The sequence below is a fragment of the Mya arenaria genome, chromosome 12 (genome assembly GCF_026914265.1).
Source record: "Mya arenaria isolate MELC-2E11 chromosome 12, ASM2691426v1".
Classification (NCBI taxonomy): Eukaryota; Metazoa; Mollusca; class Bivalvia; order Myida; family Myidae; genus Mya; species Mya arenaria.
Window position 1 is genome coordinate 10608394 of NC_069133.1, and position 17472 is coordinate 10625865.

General features: G+C 39.7%; 1 protein-coding gene across 1 annotated transcript; it reads right to left on the reverse strand.

Moving 5' to 3' along the window:
- Positions 1–1009: 1009 nt before the first annotated feature.
- Positions 1010–11888, reverse strand: LOC128211030 (uncharacterized). The gene is made up of 8 exons (XM_052915415.1): positions 11742–11888; positions 10130–10372; positions 9184–9439; positions 7231–7365; positions 6532–6995; positions 4354–4562; positions 3872–4055; positions 1010–1997 (listed from the first exon to the last, which is right to left on the reverse strand). The coding sequence occupies exons 1-8, from the start codon at positions 11744–11746 to the stop codon at positions 1727–1729; spliced, it is 1767 nt and encodes a 588-aa protein (XP_052771375.1). The 5' UTR covers positions 11747–11888; the 3' UTR covers positions 1010–1726.
- Between the last annotated feature and the right edge of the window lie 5584 nt (positions 11889–17472).

Sequence of the window (17472 nt, forward strand, 5' to 3'; positions counted from 1 at the left end):
GCCATTTTGATAGTATAATTTAATTGCTTACAAAGTCTTGTCATATGATAATCGCATCGCTTATTGTATTTAAATATAAAAGTGTTCGAATTTGTTATAATTACCATGGTAAGATAGTTAACATCTGCCTTATGCCTCTTTTATATGTCAGTTTCGGATCATCAAGATTCACCGCTCGATTTCATGTGTTTTGATTTAATAACTGTTTTTTCGTTTGTTATCAATCTCTGTTTATCATTTGTTTATAAGTTGAGCGGTCATTGTTCGCCCACGAGGGAGTGTTACATATCGCGATGGAGAATCCAGCCTTAGTGTACAGGGTTATTATTGAGTGGATGCGTTTAAATTCGTGACGAAAATGCGTATAATTCTTCAATCAACTTAATAATTATGCTTCGCACGAAAAAAATATTATTATTTAAACACTAAAATCATTTTCGTTGTTGAAGTGAATTGTGTCATTAGACCCTAAATGGTTTTTTGACTTTACTCCTTCAATTTGTCATAATCAATGTCAATGATTGACTTTCAATGAAATAAATGAGCGAATGAAGGGCCAATTAATGAACATTCCGTGAACATCATGGAGAAATAAAATATATTTTGTTTTTAAAATGCACTTATTTGGGGTTTCTCGAAGTTGAGCACCCCTTCTTCCTTATATTCATGAATACTACGGCGGGAATATGTCGTCACACACTCACCTTTACTGATACACAGTTTAATATCAATTATTGCTTCAAACAGCTGCTTATTTGGTACAAAATCCTATCGTGTTCAAGTTAAGGTTAAGGTTTCATGTATTATTTTCAAAGCGCCGAAATATGACATGATATGATATGACTTAAACCAGGGAGTTCTGCAAAAGGTAAAATTAGAATACAAAATTAAACAGCCGCAAATCTTCCAAGAAGCGCTAGCGCGCTTTATGTATTTGCATAATCGCGGTCGAGCGTTCGTACTGCATGAACGCACGTAAAATAAGAATAAATCCTGAATAGAACACCTAATCGGTTAACCATTTATTCAATGTACTTTCAAACTGATATATCATACACTAGGATGAAAATAGTGGACTTAATACAGCAACAAACTGATTTGGTGTTGAAGATTAAACAATAAACAAACACAAAATATTTATTAGTACATGATATGTCATATTATCCTCCTAGGCTTTCAGAAATACAGATGCAATCGATGATTGAGTATAAAACGTATTGTCATAGCACAACACAGAATATGGCGTTTAATGTTACAAGTTATCTAGTTACTAATCTTGTCACTCAATAACGTCTAGAGAAGCACACCATAAATACATAAAAATATTAATGACTTAAAATATTCAATTAAATGGAACTGGATAACAGCTTATTTATGTTTACCTTTCATGCAAATGTTACGTATTAGTAATTTACGCATTCATGTTCCAAAGCGCCATAATTGACATGACATGACCTGTCAATCAAACCAACCACCAATCGGTGTCCAGATACGACAAGGCTTATAAGCCGATGTTGCTATCCGCATGACCTTTGACAAGCTCCGACGAAGGAACAATAGTAAATGTAGTGTTAAAGGTTAATAACGGTAGCCAGGGTAGTGAATTCGAACATGTTAACACATTAGCTCTTATAAGATAAACATCATAACAGATAATCGTATACATAACTATTCTGCAATACATTTAATAGGAATTATCAAAATATGATTTGTTGCCATGCTGTGTTTAAAATAGGAAACAAGACGCCAGATATGTGAAGATAACTAAACTCCACGACGCCAGACATGTGAAAGCGTGTCCCACGGGCGGCGCCGGTCTGGGATCCGTTTTATCTATCACGTCAGAAGCGACACAGTGATGACAAGTGAAGAAGTTGTCTGGGTCGTAACGACGCTTGATCAGCAACAGACGCTCGTAATTCTCGGTTCCCCAGAAGTCCTCCTTCCAGTAAGGGTTATCTTTCCACGGCTCGTTCAAGTACATGCCGCTCCCGAAACTGCAAAATAAGGCACGTGGTAACACTTGTTAGTTGATGCCGTTCAATACCACACAGATAGAGGAGGGACATTGTAGTGTGACGGTTATAATGACTTTAGGGAGGTTGCAAGCACTTGTAGTACGGGTACTTTTTGTACAATTCGTCATTCATGTATTATATGTATATTATACAAGTCTAGAATGTACGATACGAAGAGGGAAGCGTTTTATGTGTATGGTTAATGCGAATGATTTATGTGTGCTTTTTATGCGTGTTATTTATGTGTGTGTCTTATGTGTGTTATTTATGCGTGTTATTTATGTGTTATTTATGCGTGCTATTTATATGTTATTTATGTGTGTGATTTTTGTGTGTTATTTATGCGTTTTATTGTTGTGTGTTACTTATTTTATGCGGTTTATTTATGCTTTACTTAATGTGTGTGATGTTTGCAAGTGATGTGTGTGTGTGTGTGTGTGTGTGTGTGTGTGTGCACGTGCGTACGTGCAAGTGTGCGTGCGTGCGTGTGTGTGTGTGTGTGTTATTTATGCGAGTAATGTTTATGTGATATTTATGCAAATTATTTGTATGCGAGTGATTTAAGCGATTGATTTATGTGTGTTATCTATGCAAGTGATTTATGTGTGCGATTTATGCGAGTGATGTATGCGAGTGATTTATGCGAGTTATAATCACGCCTTTGATTTATGTGTTTGTTAAATACAAGTGATTTATGCTTGTGATTTATGTGTATGATTAATGCATGTGATTCACGCGAGTGATTACTGTTTGTGATTTATGTGAGTGATTTCTGTGTGTGATTTATGCGAGTGATGTATGCGAGTTATTTATGTGTGTGATTTATGCGAGTGATGTATGCAAGTGATTTATGCGAGTTATTTATGCGAGTTACTCATGTGTGTGACTTTTGCGAGTGATTTATGAGTGTTATTCACGCGAGTGATTAATGTGTGTGGTATTTGTCAGCGAGTGATTTATGTGTGTGATTTTGTCGGCGAGTGATTTATGTGTGTGATATTCGTCAGCGAGTGATTTATGGATGTGATATTTGCCAGCAAGTGATTTATGTGTGTGATTTTGTCGGTGAGTGATTTATGTGTGTGATATTTGTCAGCGGGTGATTTATGTGTGTGATATTCGTCAGCGAGTGATTAATGGATGTGATATTTTTCAGCGAGTAATTTATGTGTGTGATTTTGTCGGTGAGTGATTTATGTGTGTGATATTTGTCAGCAAGTGATTTATGTGTGTGATATTCGTCAGCGAGTGATTTATGGATGATATATTTGTCAGCGAGTAATTTATGTGTGTGATTTTGTCGGTGAGTGATTTATGTGTGTGATTTTGTCAGCAAGTGATTTATGTGTGTGATATTCGTCAGCGAGTGATTTATGGTTGTAATTTGCTGGCGAGTGATTTATGCGAGCTGCAAGTATAAGCTTTAAGTGATCAGTTGCAAACGGCTTTTAGACTCAACTGTAACTTAACCATGTAAATGAATCTTACATACACATAAAAGTACATGTCTTGTTTGGCAACCCAACATATATAAATTGATCTTGTAGGATGGAAGAAGATCTGAATGTAATGTGTATATGTTATTTCTACGATATAAATTTTCAAACGTTTTCATTAGAATTAAATTCGAGTGTAACGACAGGTATAAAGTACCATTAAAGGTAATCTGAATCTTATGCGGACACTTCTCGTTCAAGAAGTGTAACATCTACTTAACACATTGGCACACAAGGACATTAGAAATTAAAAAAAATAAGACTGTTATAGCGACAATAGGTCGCGACCTCGCAGTCAAACATATAACGGGGAAAAGGCAAGTAAAATGCCAACTAAGTTGAGTAAAAAATTCTTACTTTCTTATTCCTTTTGCAAACGTCTGGAAGTATTCGATAAGCTCATCGTTATCTGTGGTCTGATTCAAGAGAGGGACCCCACTTTCGGCGTCGCCCAAGGAGAGTCCACATGACAATGACGTCACTGTCGACCGATATCCCGGATGTAGGGGTGTGCTCGCTAAGGGAGCTTCCGTGGTTTTTCCTGTAAGATGGATGCAACCAACATTGTTTGACACAATTACCGCGCTGCGATTGCATTAGTGCCATTTCAGAAGGGTGTGTCATTTGACTTATATTTTATTAATTAAATTATTAATTAAAATTACACTTCATGTAACAATAATGATGTAAAAATCGTCTACAATGACAGTTAAAAATAACTATGCATATCAAAACTTGAAGCTTTTTTTTCTTTCTTTATAACACTTTTAATAAATTTGTCCCTCTGACCTTTGTTGAAAAGGAGTATTTTTAACACTTTAGACCGTCGTTCAGCCTACCTCCCAACAGAGCCCCTGTGCATGCAATCCACAATTCTCTAGCCACTCCCACAAACAGCTGCTCCCTCATGAATGCCCGGAAGTCCTCCCCGGCCTGTCCCGGCTGCAACAAGGTGTTCGCCATATATGCGCGCACGATTGGCGGGTCATACGAGTCCTTCTCGTAGTCCCAGAAATCCGTCTTGTTTGTGAAGGTGAATGGTACTTGTCTGTTAAAAATCATTTTAAATTTATGACGTACTGGTCATTAAGGAACGACGGTCAGTCGGTCCGGTATAAGTTCATCAATGGAGAATGATATTATGCACCAGTCAACTGTAACCACGTCCCCAAAGATCCAGGAGTACACCGGGAATAGCCGGGGAAATGGGCCGTGTTGTTACCTTGCAGGTGGCCCCACAGTGCCGGGGGAATGCGGTGGTTTTGTCTTCGCGCAAACATAGTGAGAATGAGCCTTACCTATGGTCCCTGGGGTGCGGGAGCATTTTGCGGGGATTTTACCAGCAGTTCGTTCTTGCAGGGAGGGGAATTTACCCGAGCTTGGCTGGACCGAAAGTCAAAGTCCCCGCTATTCCCCGGACCTGAGTGGGCGTGGTTTCAATTGACTGATGCATTAAAAAGTTTCAAAACACAGAATTAATGTAAATTGACAAATGCAAGGTGGCTTTATGACGATAAAGTATATTTTTGGCCAAGTATTTGCTGGAAAAGTACGTTTAGAAGTCCATGGTTATTAACACGCGAAGTCACGATCACATTACAGAAAAAAGAGGTTGCAAATCACTTCTTATGCAGCATCCAGCCATGTGTACATTGTTTAGAATGGCATATTCGATACTACGGCTAAAGTGGTTTTTATGAAGTGAATAATCTCAACACACGTGTAGCTATATACGTTCAAGTAAATGTACACACCGCGTTTCGCGACTTGTCTATTTATGATAAAAAATTGTATGGTTCTGGTAGCATACCTGTACGTAAACTGATTTAAATATATGAATATGATACCAGCATGATAAAAAAAATAAATAGCAGAAGAAAAATATATAATGTTTACGGATTGGTTAAAGTTTAGAGTGGTAAAGGTGTCCACCTTACACACAGAGGGCAAAAGGTTTGATCGCCAAAAGGGTGTGAGTGTTTGAGTAGTATTTATGTCCATCCCTCACACAGGAGGGTGAGGGTTAGATCCCTTACAGGGTGAGAGTGGTTTAGTGATATTTATGTCCACCCCTCACACAGGAGGGTGTGGGTTAGATCCCTTACAGAGTGAGAGTGGTTTAGTGATATTTATGTCCACCCCTCACACAGGAGGGTGTGGGTTAGATCCCTTACAGAGTGAGAGTGGTTTAGTGGTATTTATGTCCACCCCTTACTCAGGAGGGTGTGGGTTAGATCCCTTATAGGATGAGAGTGGTTTAGTGATATTTATGTCCACCCCTCACACAGGAGGCGTGGGTTAGATCCCTTACAGAGTGAGAGTGGTTTAGTGGTATTTATGTCCACCCCTTATACAGGAGGGTGTGGGTTAGATCTCTTACAGAGTGAGTGTGGTTTAGTGCTATTTATGTCCACATCTCACACAGGAGGGTGTGGGTTAGATCCCTTACAGAGTGAGAGTGGTTTAGTGATATTTATGTCCACCCCTCACACAGGAGTGTGTGGGTTAGATCCCTTACAGGTTGAGTGTGGTTTAGTGGTATTTATGTCCACCCCTCATACAGGAGGGTGTGGGTTAGATCCCTAACAGGGTGAGAGTGGTTGAGTGGTATTTATGTCCACCTCTTATACAGAAGGTAGTGGGTTCGATCTTCAACAGAGTGAGTGTGGTTTAGTGGTATGGGTGTCCACACAGGAGGTAGTGGGCTCGATCCCAAACAGGGTCAGATTAATTTTAGTGGTGAAGGTATCCAACTCTCACACATGAATTCGTGGGTTCGATCACCAACAGAGGTACTTTCGCATGACCTCTCAAAACTGTCACAAAAAATCGTTTCTATTCAGGAAACAGAATCAAGATTCTATCATTTATCAGACTATCGTATCAGATTGTTAGATCGCGCATAATTGAATTTGTATTACCTAGCATTTGCCTAGAAAATAAAATAAATGCCAGTGAACAGATTCGCCGCTCATTAACATCAGTGTCTAATGCCTTGTACAATTGTATATACTCACTTGCTTCTTGCCCAGTTGACTGCGGCCTCTAATTCTTTGTGCTCGGATCCATTCCAGGGTGCAAACTTGTTAAAGTAGAATGTTAGCAATCCCTTATAATTGATAATGGTTTTGGATCCCGGGTCCTCGTAAGATCCCGGAAAGTTGTTAAGCATCCAGTAGCCACCCCATGTAGGCGGCATTTTCTCCAGTAGCTGCTCACAAACTTCTAATACCTCTTCGAAATAGTTTATCCCAAAAACGTTCATTTCAATGGGAACGGGCATACTGAAAACTACCATCTGTGACGGCATTGGGTGCAGACGGTACACAAAGTACACGGCAATTCCAAATGTGCCCCCACCGCCGCCCCTAAGTGCCCAGAACAGGTCTCCGTTCTCGTGATACATGGTATCGCCTTCCGGGGTGACTATCACCGTCCTGTTCGCCGTCGCAGTGGCGATCGAACCGTCAGCAAGCACCACCTATGTAAAAAGGAAACTTAATATTATTAAATAACTACTTAAAGAATACTGCTATGTGTCGATTTTCATACATGTTTTGTATTTATTTCCTGAACAAAAATCGTTTTCGTGCATGTGTTAGGTTAGGTTGTAAACATATTTTTATGCTCATGATATCGGTCCTTTGACACGCAGTACAATCATAAGCTTATTTAAAAGGTACTCGGTTCACACTATCTTTCTACTTAGTCCCTACCTGAGCCTCTAGCAGGTTGTCGACGGCGTATCCAAGGGAACGGGACACGGGGCTGTGCCCACCACCCAGCGTGTAGCCTCCCGGGGTCACTGTGTGGGCGCTGCCGCCAACCACAACACGCCCGACCGCATTCAACTGAAACACATTCATCAAATTGACAGTCCATAATGCTGTGAAGACCACGGTTACTGTCTCATGTGGGTCCCAAATATCAGGCGGATAATGCGCAACTCACATGGTAAGTTGTCCACACGGACAACTGCGTGTGATCCGAGTTTACTCATGATTCACGGACAACTGCGTGTGATCCGAGTTTACTCATGGTTCACGGACAACTGCGTGTGATCCGAATTTACTCATGGTTCACGGTCAACTCCGTGTGATCCGAGTCTCCTTACTTTTCAGGGTCAACTGTGTGCGATCTGATTCTCGTTACGGTTCACAGTCAACTGTGTTTGATCCGAGTCTCGTTACAGTTCACGACCAACCTTATGTAGTCCGAGTCTCGTTATGGTTCACGGTCAACTGTGTGCGATCCGTGTCTCGTTATGGTTCACGGTCAACTGTGTTTGACCCGAGTCTCGTTACGGTTCACGGTCAACTGTGTGTGATCCGAGTCTCGTTACGGTTCACGGTCAACTGCGTGTGATCCGAATCACGTTACGGTTCACGGTCAACTGCCTGTGATCCGCGTCTCGTTACGGTTCACGGTCAACTGTGTGTGATCCGAGTCTCGTTACAGTTCACGACCAACTATGTGTGATCCAAATCACGTGACGGTTCACTGTCAACTGCGTGTGATTCGAGTCTCGTTACGGTTCACGGTCAACTGTGTGTGATCTGAGTCTCATTACGTTTCACGGTCAACTGTGTGTGATACGAGTCTTGTTACGGTTCACGACCAATTGCGTGTGATCCGAGTCTCGTTATGTTTCACGGTCAACTATGTGTGATCCGAGTCTCATTACGGTTCACGACGAACTGCGTGTGATCCGAGTCTCGTTACGGTTCACAGTCAACTGCGTGTGATGCGAGCCTCCGTACTCTTTATGGCAAACTGCGTTTGATCGGAGTCTCCTTCTAGGGTTCACGGGCAACTGCGTGTGATGCAAGTCTTCTCATGGTTCACGATGAACTGTGTCTCATCCAAGTCTCCTTACCGTTTACGGCCATATGCGTGCGATCCGAGTCTCCTTACGATTATTGCAAGTTATCTAAGTTATTGCATTTAAAAACTGCAAGGTCCAATTATATACAAGGCATGTTGCACGGTAATTCTGCATCGTTTAATTGTATACCAAACATTTTAAATGGTTAAGTTGTTTTTTACAAATATTCCCATTTTATTTTGCATGAAAAAACTGCATAGTTAAATTATTCACAAAAACTTATTGCATGGAAAAACTGCATAGTCAAATAACCACAAAAATTATTACATGGTTTAACTAGAGTGGTGAATGCGAAAAGGTTCTAAGTGACATTAAATAAATAAGAAGATAGAACCTTTTAGCTTTCACCCCGTGAACTGCAACGTTCACATATCTCCCGACTTGCATGGTAAAACTACGTTGTTCAATTATCTACCTTTAAATCTTCTCTGCTTAATAAGCTATCAGATTTTTTGCACGACAAAACTGCTGATTAAATAACCACAAAACGTATTGTATGGTAAACCTGAAACGTGTTCAAACTACACGTTTATATTAGCAATCAGACTGAATGCATGGTAAAACTGCATGTTTCTATTAGCTATCAAACTTAATGCACGGTAAAACTGCACGGTTCAAGAACCACTAACGTATTCCATACTCAAACTATCTGTTACTATTAGCTATCAAACTTAATGCACGGTAAAACTGCACGGTTCAAGAACCACTAACGTATTCCATACTCAAACTACCTGTTACTATTAGCTATCAAACTTAATGCATGGTAAAATTGCACGGTTCTAACCTCCTTGTATATCTCCTGCCATTGTAACCCGGTCTGCACCTTGACCGTGCCATGTGGGCTCCTCTCCATGCTCAAGTCTATCTCCATCTCGTCCATCTCGGACAGGTTTATGAGGAAACTTCCCTCCCACGTGGAGCGGCCCACATAGTCATGCCCCGAGCTCCGTACTGTCACGTGTAAGTTGTATTTCCGCGCGAACTGCACCGCTTTCTGGATATCATCAGCGTTCTTAACCACGGCGATCAAATTTGGGTACCTGTGAACAGGAATATGGTTGGCATGGTGGTAACTTAGTCGAGAGTATAACACGAACATCAGGTTAGATACACGATAGGTTGCTGCTTAATGGTGTTGTACATATAAGGACATTATAAACAGTTGACCTCCGTTCAACGGTGTTGTACATATTAGGGCATTATAAACAGTTGACCTCTGTTCAACGGTGTTGTACATATTAGGGCATTATAAACAGTTGACCTCAGTTCAACGGTGTTGTACATATAAGGACATTATAAACAGTTGACCTCTGTTCAACGGTGTTGAACATATAAGGGCATTATAGCAGTTTACCTCTGTTTAACGGTGTTGTACATATTATGGCATTATAAACAGTTTACCTCTGTTCAACGGTGTTGTACATATTAGGGCATTATAAACAGTTTACCTCTGTTCAACGGTGTTGTACATATTACGGCATTATAAACAGTTTACCTCTGTTCAACGGTGTTGTACATATTAGGGCATTATAAACAGTTTACCTCTGTTCAACGGTGTTGTACATATAAGGGCATTATAAACAGTTGACCTCTGTTCAACGGTGTTGTACATATAAGGACATTATAAACAGTTGACCTCTGTTCAACGGTGTTGTACATATTAGGGCATTATAGACAGTTGAGTTCTGTTCAACGGTGTTGCATATATATGATCATTATAAACACTGTACCTCTGTTCAACGGTGTTGTACATATGTGCCTGTTTACTGTACTCGGGAAAGCTTGGCAACAGCAGGTGCCCGTTCATGCCATGGTTGAGGGCGGCCATGTCCATCTGAGAGGGGTAGCATTCATCACTCGGGCAGCACCGCTCCGAGATTATGTTGTGAACGCTACCATGTTCCCTGTCATGCCCATCGCCAGTCACACCCAAGCCCATCAAGGCAACACTTGCCAGGAAGGCTAGCGCTGAACTGTAATAGGAGGTACTTAAATGGCCAAATACTTGAATATATGAATACATGCATCGCTCGGAGATGATGTAGTGCACGGCACATGCAATAGGAGATACTTCGTTGGTCACAGACTGTAATTTATAAGAATCATCATCGCGTGGTAATGGCGAAGTGCATGCAAGCATGTTCGATGGCTTTCCCACACCCAAGTCCACTAGGGTAACGGGAAAACTGGCTATAAAAAGGCTATCGAGATACAGCACCAGTAAAAACAGTTCGCTCGGACATTGAACATTGCCCACCATGACTGATGCCTTGTTCACGCCCCGGTTGTGCCCCGGACAACCTGGGTAAAGGGCAACACTGGCTAGCAAGGTATGGCTACACTTTAGCACATCATATGAGATGATAAAAGGTTTGCCCATTAAAGACACACAATATAGAATGATGCAAAACAAAAAACATCTATTTTATTGTAAGATAAAAAATATAAGCGATATTTTGGCGCTTTTTTAGCTTGGGAATATGTGGCCACGTAGCTATTAATTAAAAAAGGTGAATATTATTTTCATCTGAACACAAATCATATGTTGATTTTTTTTATCGTAAACAGTCAAAAGAGCAAAACATGATTATTTATTAAAAAAAACAAGAACACAACTTACATCAACATTTCTTGTGTGCCATAAGATGAATAAGCAAACATGTAATTATGATAATGGTAATATTGCTTAAAAGTAAAACACGATAAAGCAGCAATGTTAACCGTGAATCCATTGAGGTTCATAGAGATAAGCGAAGTGACTTTCTTATTCCTAATTCCTGTTTCTATTGAGAAATAAGGGAACTAGTTCCTTTTTTATTCAAACTATTCTTAAATGGAAATGAGAATAAACGCACTTCTTAGGTTGATACATATGAAGGCAATTTATGGAATGTAACCCTGTTTGAGAGTAACAAAATATAAAGTATAAGGAACTAGTTCCCTAGTCAAACGCTTGCACATTTTCTTTATATCGTATAATCTTAAATGCATTTAAAGTGTCCAGACAATGCAGTAGAGTTTATTTCTATCAGCTGTACAAGCTCGATACTCTCAGAAACTAGTCCAAAGGCATTTCGGTATGGATGCAAATGGAAATTTAACAGATCTTCCATAACACACCAGAAAATGTTGCACAGGGTTTTTATTCAAACCTTGCAAAATAATGTTTAAATTTGTCAATTAAGGCTTCCCACCAAATTTGCATCGTAAAAGGCTGTTCATCTATCTGCATTATTTCAAAACTAACGGCGTGTATTACCATGAACACATTTATTAATATCATACATTTAATTGGAAAATGCCGGCAAAAATAAAAGTTTTATGGTAATAAAATGCACCTACCTCATATTAGATGCTAGCCGACACAAAGGTAAATCTACATCCAATTGTCAGTGGTAGTTTATATTCATTCCTTTATTGTGAAATATCTATACACCTTGTTTTTTCAACGGTAAATAGAGCGGATCATGAGCTAAATACTGACATATATCACATGGTTTTAAAGAACATGTATTTTGAAACAAGATATATTCAATAAACCTGATAGATCCTCACTTAACACCCTCACAATTAGCGATTATTCAGGGTTCATACATAATAATGCAAATACACAAATATAGATTTTAATACGACTATAACTTTCGTGTACATGTTCTATATCATACTACACACAACCAAAAATGAAACACGGAAAGTATGTATATGTATAAGTCAATAAATATGTCATGATTTATTGTTAAAATATACTTAAAAAAAGAGAGAGAATCAAATAGCACTATCGATCTATGACGAACGAACTAACGTAATTTTATTCAATAAAAGGCCATTATGCATGCTACAATACAAATTAAATAAAACAAAATACATATATGTAACCTTATCAACACAATACTAATACATTAACTTATTTAAGAACATTTGGTTAATGTTCAATAAATATGTTGCGCTACCGTAGATCGTACTAGCCATGTTATATTTACTGCAGTTTCAACCCAAGTTGAGGCAATTGTTACTGCACCCACAACCCGAGTTGAGTCAATAAAACCTGCACCCAAAACACAAACGAACGCAAAAGTTACTGCACCCACAACCCGAGTTCAGGCAATAGTAACGGCACCTACAACACGAGTTGAGGCAATAGTTACTGCACCCACAACCCGAGTTGAGGCAATAGTTACTGAACCCACAACCCGAGTTGAGGCAATAGTAGCACGGCACCTACAACCCGAGTTTAGGCAATAGTTACTGAACCCACAACCCGAGTTGAGGCAATAGTAGCACGGCACCTACAACACGAGTTGAGGCAATAGTTACTGAACCCACAACCCGAGTTGAGGCAATAGTAGCACGGCACCTACAACCCGAGTTTAGGCAATAGTAACGGCACCTACAACACGAGTTTTAACAATCGCTACTGAAGCCATAACTCGAGTTGAGGTAATAGTAATTGCAGACTTAACCCTTGTAAATGCAATAGAAACATCACCCATATTCCGAGTTTAAGCAATAGCTACCGCAGCCACAGCCCGAGTTAAAGCAAAAGCTACTGTAATCACAACCCGAGATAAGGCAATAGTTCCTCCACCCACAACCCGAATTAAGGTAATAGATACAACATCTACTACCCGAGATAAGGTAATTTTACCGCACCCTCAACCTGAGTTAAGGCAGTAGTATCTGCACCCACAACCCGAGTTAAGGTTATAGTAGCTGATCCAACAACCAAAGTTTCAGCAATGGCTACAGCAGCCACGATCCGAGCTAATGCTATAGTTACTTCAGCCACATCCAGAGTTTAGACAGTAGTTACTGCACCGACACATCGAGTTGAAACAATAGTTACTGCAGGAACAACCCGAGTTTAGACAATAGTATCTGCACCCACAAACCGAGTTTAGGTAATAGTAACAATATCTTAAACCCGTGCAGTTGGTACTGCACCAACACAGAGAGTTAAAGAAATAATTACTGCAGCAACAACCCAAGTTGAGGCAATTGTTACTGCACCCACAAAGTTAAGGCAATAGTTACCGCACCCATAGTCCGAGATTAGGCAATTGTTACTGCATCGACAACCGAAGTTTGGAGAAATGTTACTGCACTCACAATGCAAGTTAAAGCAATAGTAACTACACAACAATCCGAGTTTATGCAATAGCTACAACAGTTACAACCCGAGTTAAAGCTATAGTTATTTCAGCCACAACCCAAATAAACACAATAGCTACTAAACCCACAATACGAGTTTAAACAAACGTTATTGCACCAACACACGGAATTTAATCAATAGCTTCTGCATCAACACTCAGAGTTTTGGCAATTGCTTTTGCACTCAGAATCCGTTATTTGTTACTGCAGCCACAACCCGAGTTTAGACAATAGCTACAACAGCCACAACCCGAGTTAAGGCAATAGTTTCCGCACATACAACCTTAGTTCAAACACTAGCTACTAAATCTAAAATTCGCGTTTAAACAAACGTAACTGCACCAACAAACCGAGTTTAGGCAATTGCTACTGTACCCACAACCCTAGTTATGGCAAAAGTTACTCTATAGGCAATATATCTTGCAACCACAACCCGGGTTTAGTCAAAAGTTACTACAACCACAACCCGTGTACATGCAATAGTTACTTCACCCAAGTTAATGTAAAAGTTACTGCCGCCACGGCACGAATTTAGGCAGAAGTTATTACAGCTGGTGAAGCAATAGTAACTGCAGCCACAATCCGAGTTTAGGCAATATTTACCACAATTTCAACCTAAGTTCAAACACTAGCTACTAAACCTAAAATTCGAGTTTAAACAAATGTTTCACACCAACAAACCGAGTTTAGGCAACTGCTTATGCGTCCACAATCCTAATTAAGGTAAAGGTATTGCAACCCAAATCCGAGTATAGGCAATAGTAATTGTAGCCATAATTCGAGCTGAAGGAAAAGTTACTGCACCCACAAGCTGAGTTTAAGTTATAGTTATTTCAGCAACAATCAAGTTCAGACAATAGTGACTGCAGCCGAAACCCAAGTTAAGGCAATATTTACTACAGCCAAAACCCAAGTTAAGGCAATAGTTACTACAGCAAAAACCCAAGTTGAGGCAATAATTACTACATCAAAAACCCAAGTTAAGGCAATAGTTACTGCAGCCAAAACCCAAGTTGAAGCAATAATTACTGCAGCCACAACCAGAATTTAGGCAATATTTACCGCACCCACATCCTGAGTTAATGCAATATATACCGCACCTTCAACCTGAGTTAAAACAATAGTTGCTAGGCCCACAAATCGAGTTTAAACAAACGTGACTGCACCAACAAACTAATTTTAGGCAATCGCTACTGCACCCACATTCCGAGTTTAGGATAAAGTTACTGAACCCACAAAATATAAAGCAATAGTTACTTCACTCAAAGTCCGAGAAATTGCAATAGTTAATGCTGCCACATGCCGAATGTAGGCAGTAGTATCTGCAGTCACAGGCCACGTTTAGGCAATATTTGCTGCAGCGACAACCAAAGTCTAGGCAACAGTTACTGCAGCCACATTACGAGTATAGGCAATAGCTACTACACCCTCAGCCCGAGTTTAAGCAATAGTTACTTCACCCACAGCCCGAGTATAGGCAACAGTTACTGCAGCCAAACCCCGAGTATAGGCAACAGTTACTGCAGCCACACCCCGAGTATAGGCAATAGCTACTGCAGCCACAGCCCGAGTTTAAGCAATAGTTACTTCACCCACAGCTCGAGTATTGGCAATAGCTTTTACACCCACTACCCGAGTTTAAGCAATAGTTACTTCACCCACAGCCCGAGTATTGGCGACAGTTACTGCAGCCACATCCCGAGTATAGGCAATAGCTTCTACACCCACAGCCCGAGTTTAAGCAATAGTTACTTGACCCACAGCCCGAGTATTGGCAACAGTTACTGCAGCCACAGCCCGAGTATAGGCAACAGTTACTGCAGCCACAGCGCGAGCATAGGCAATAGCTTTTACACCCACTACCCGAGTTTAAGCAATAGTTACTTCACCCACAGCCCGAGTATTGGCGACAGTTACTGCAGCCACATCCCGAGTATAGGCAATAGCTTCTACACCCACAGCCCGAGTTTAAGCAATAGTTACTTGACCCACAGCCCGAGTATTGGCAACAGTTACTGCAGCCACAGCCCGAGTATAGGCAACAGTTACTGCAGCCACAGAGCGAGTATAGGCAATAGCTTCTACACCCACAGCCCGAGTTTAAGCAATAGTTACTTCACCCACAGCTCGAGTATAGGCAACAGTTACTGCAGCCACACCCCGAGTATAGGCAATAGCTACTACACCCTCAGCCCGAGTTTAAGCAATAGTTACTTCACCCAAAGTCCGAGTAATTGCAATAGTTACTGACCCCGCAACCCGAGTTAAGGGAATAGTATCTGCGGTCTCAACCTTAGTATAGGCAATGGTTTATGCAGCCACAACCCGAGTTGAGCAATAGTAGTTGCATCTTTAACCCGCGTTAGGCAATATTTACTACACCCACAACCCGAGTTAATGCAATGGTTACTGCTGCAACAATCCGGGTTTTATTAAATAATTTCTTCACCCTTAACCCGAGTTAAGGCTAATGTTACTGCACCAACAACCCGACGTTAGGAAATGGTTTCTGCACCAACAATTCGATTTGCGTTATAAATATTGCATCGCCATATGAAAGTCAATTTGTCGATAACTATAAATCCTTTGCACGATTACGTGCTATATAAAAAAATAATTAGTATTTTGGCTTTTTAAAAAATGTGATTTTGTGGCTAGGTGACAATCAGACCTATGGTCAATCTCATGCCTGATTCGGTGATTGAGTGACCGTGTGCAGGGCGATACTTCAATGAGTCGGACAGTCGTGTATATTGAAGCTGAATTTCAGACTATTCATCTTATTTGTTTAAGTTCTTTAAAACTTAAATTTAATTGCTTGTCGTCGTTGGCATGATACTTTATATTTTTAAGAAATACTGGTTTTGTACATAATTTTAAAGATGCAATCTTACTCCAAAATAAGATTTACCACACTTAATGCAAGTGTTAAAATATACCCAAAAATGATGAATAAATGTCAAAAACAATTGTTCTTATGAAGGATACCGAGGATTTATTTGCGTTTTCAACTATTAAATACACGGTCACAATGTTGTTATCAGTAATAAATATTTTCCATAAATGCATTATTAAGTAAGTAGTTACAGATTTATCAATCAAAATTAAGGTTTGTTGTACATTTGAATGTATTGATTTTGAATAAAAGCGCCACTTTAAGAAAACTGGAGAAAACATGCTGTTGCAATACACTTACTCAAAGTTCTAACGCTGTCATTTTAATTGGTATTTCTTTACTTCAAATTGTGAAAACACAGATATCCTATGGACTTTTTTGAGAACTACGTCATCAAGATATGTGACGAAGGTACACGTAAGATAAAAGCGCCTAGCCAATATGGAGGACACATGTTAAATTTGCGATTTGCGTTACATTTAAACATAACCGAATCCGAAACGAAATATACAGAACCGAAAGCAAAACGTTCAGTGAGTGGCAGTGACACGTACAAATAGCGATTCGCAATTAAAATCGAACTGCAACATATGAATTCTTGTACGAGTATCTGCATATACATGTTGACGTACATGTTATGTAACCTCTGTTTTGTCGTTTAAATATACTTCCTTCTTTGCATGAAACAGTTTAAAAATCAATCTGCTTTAACGACTGTTATTTAAGGAATTCAATACGTATATTATTTGCATATTTGATGACTCATGTTTTTAGTATATCCTTTACGAAGATTAATGTAGATATTAAATGTCTTTAATGTTAATAATATTACCATTTAACTTTTTGACCTTGCAATACTTCAAATAAATCGAATTCCAATTAAATAATGTATACAAAACAGCACATAACTTAACTGCATTCTAGTTTCGGTCATTTAAATCAGCAAGTTATAGCCTATACTAAAATCATATTGGGCAACGCGACACACACTCATATGAACTTCAGTAGTTGCTTCAACCATCTACTTCA

What these genes read in the sequence shown, in the direction of transcription:
- LOC128211030 (XM_052915415.1), bottom strand. An exon ending in GGCAGGAGATATACAAGGAG is followed by an intron (nt 7,366 to 9,183) that starts GTTAGAACCGTG and finishes AATGTGTTTCAG; the next exon opens with TTGAATGCGGTCGGGCGTGT. An exon ending in GTCAACTGGGCAAGAAGCAA is followed by an intron (nt 4,563 to 6,531) that starts GTGAGTATATAC and finishes GATTTTTAACAG; the next exon opens with ACAAGTACCATTCACCTTCA.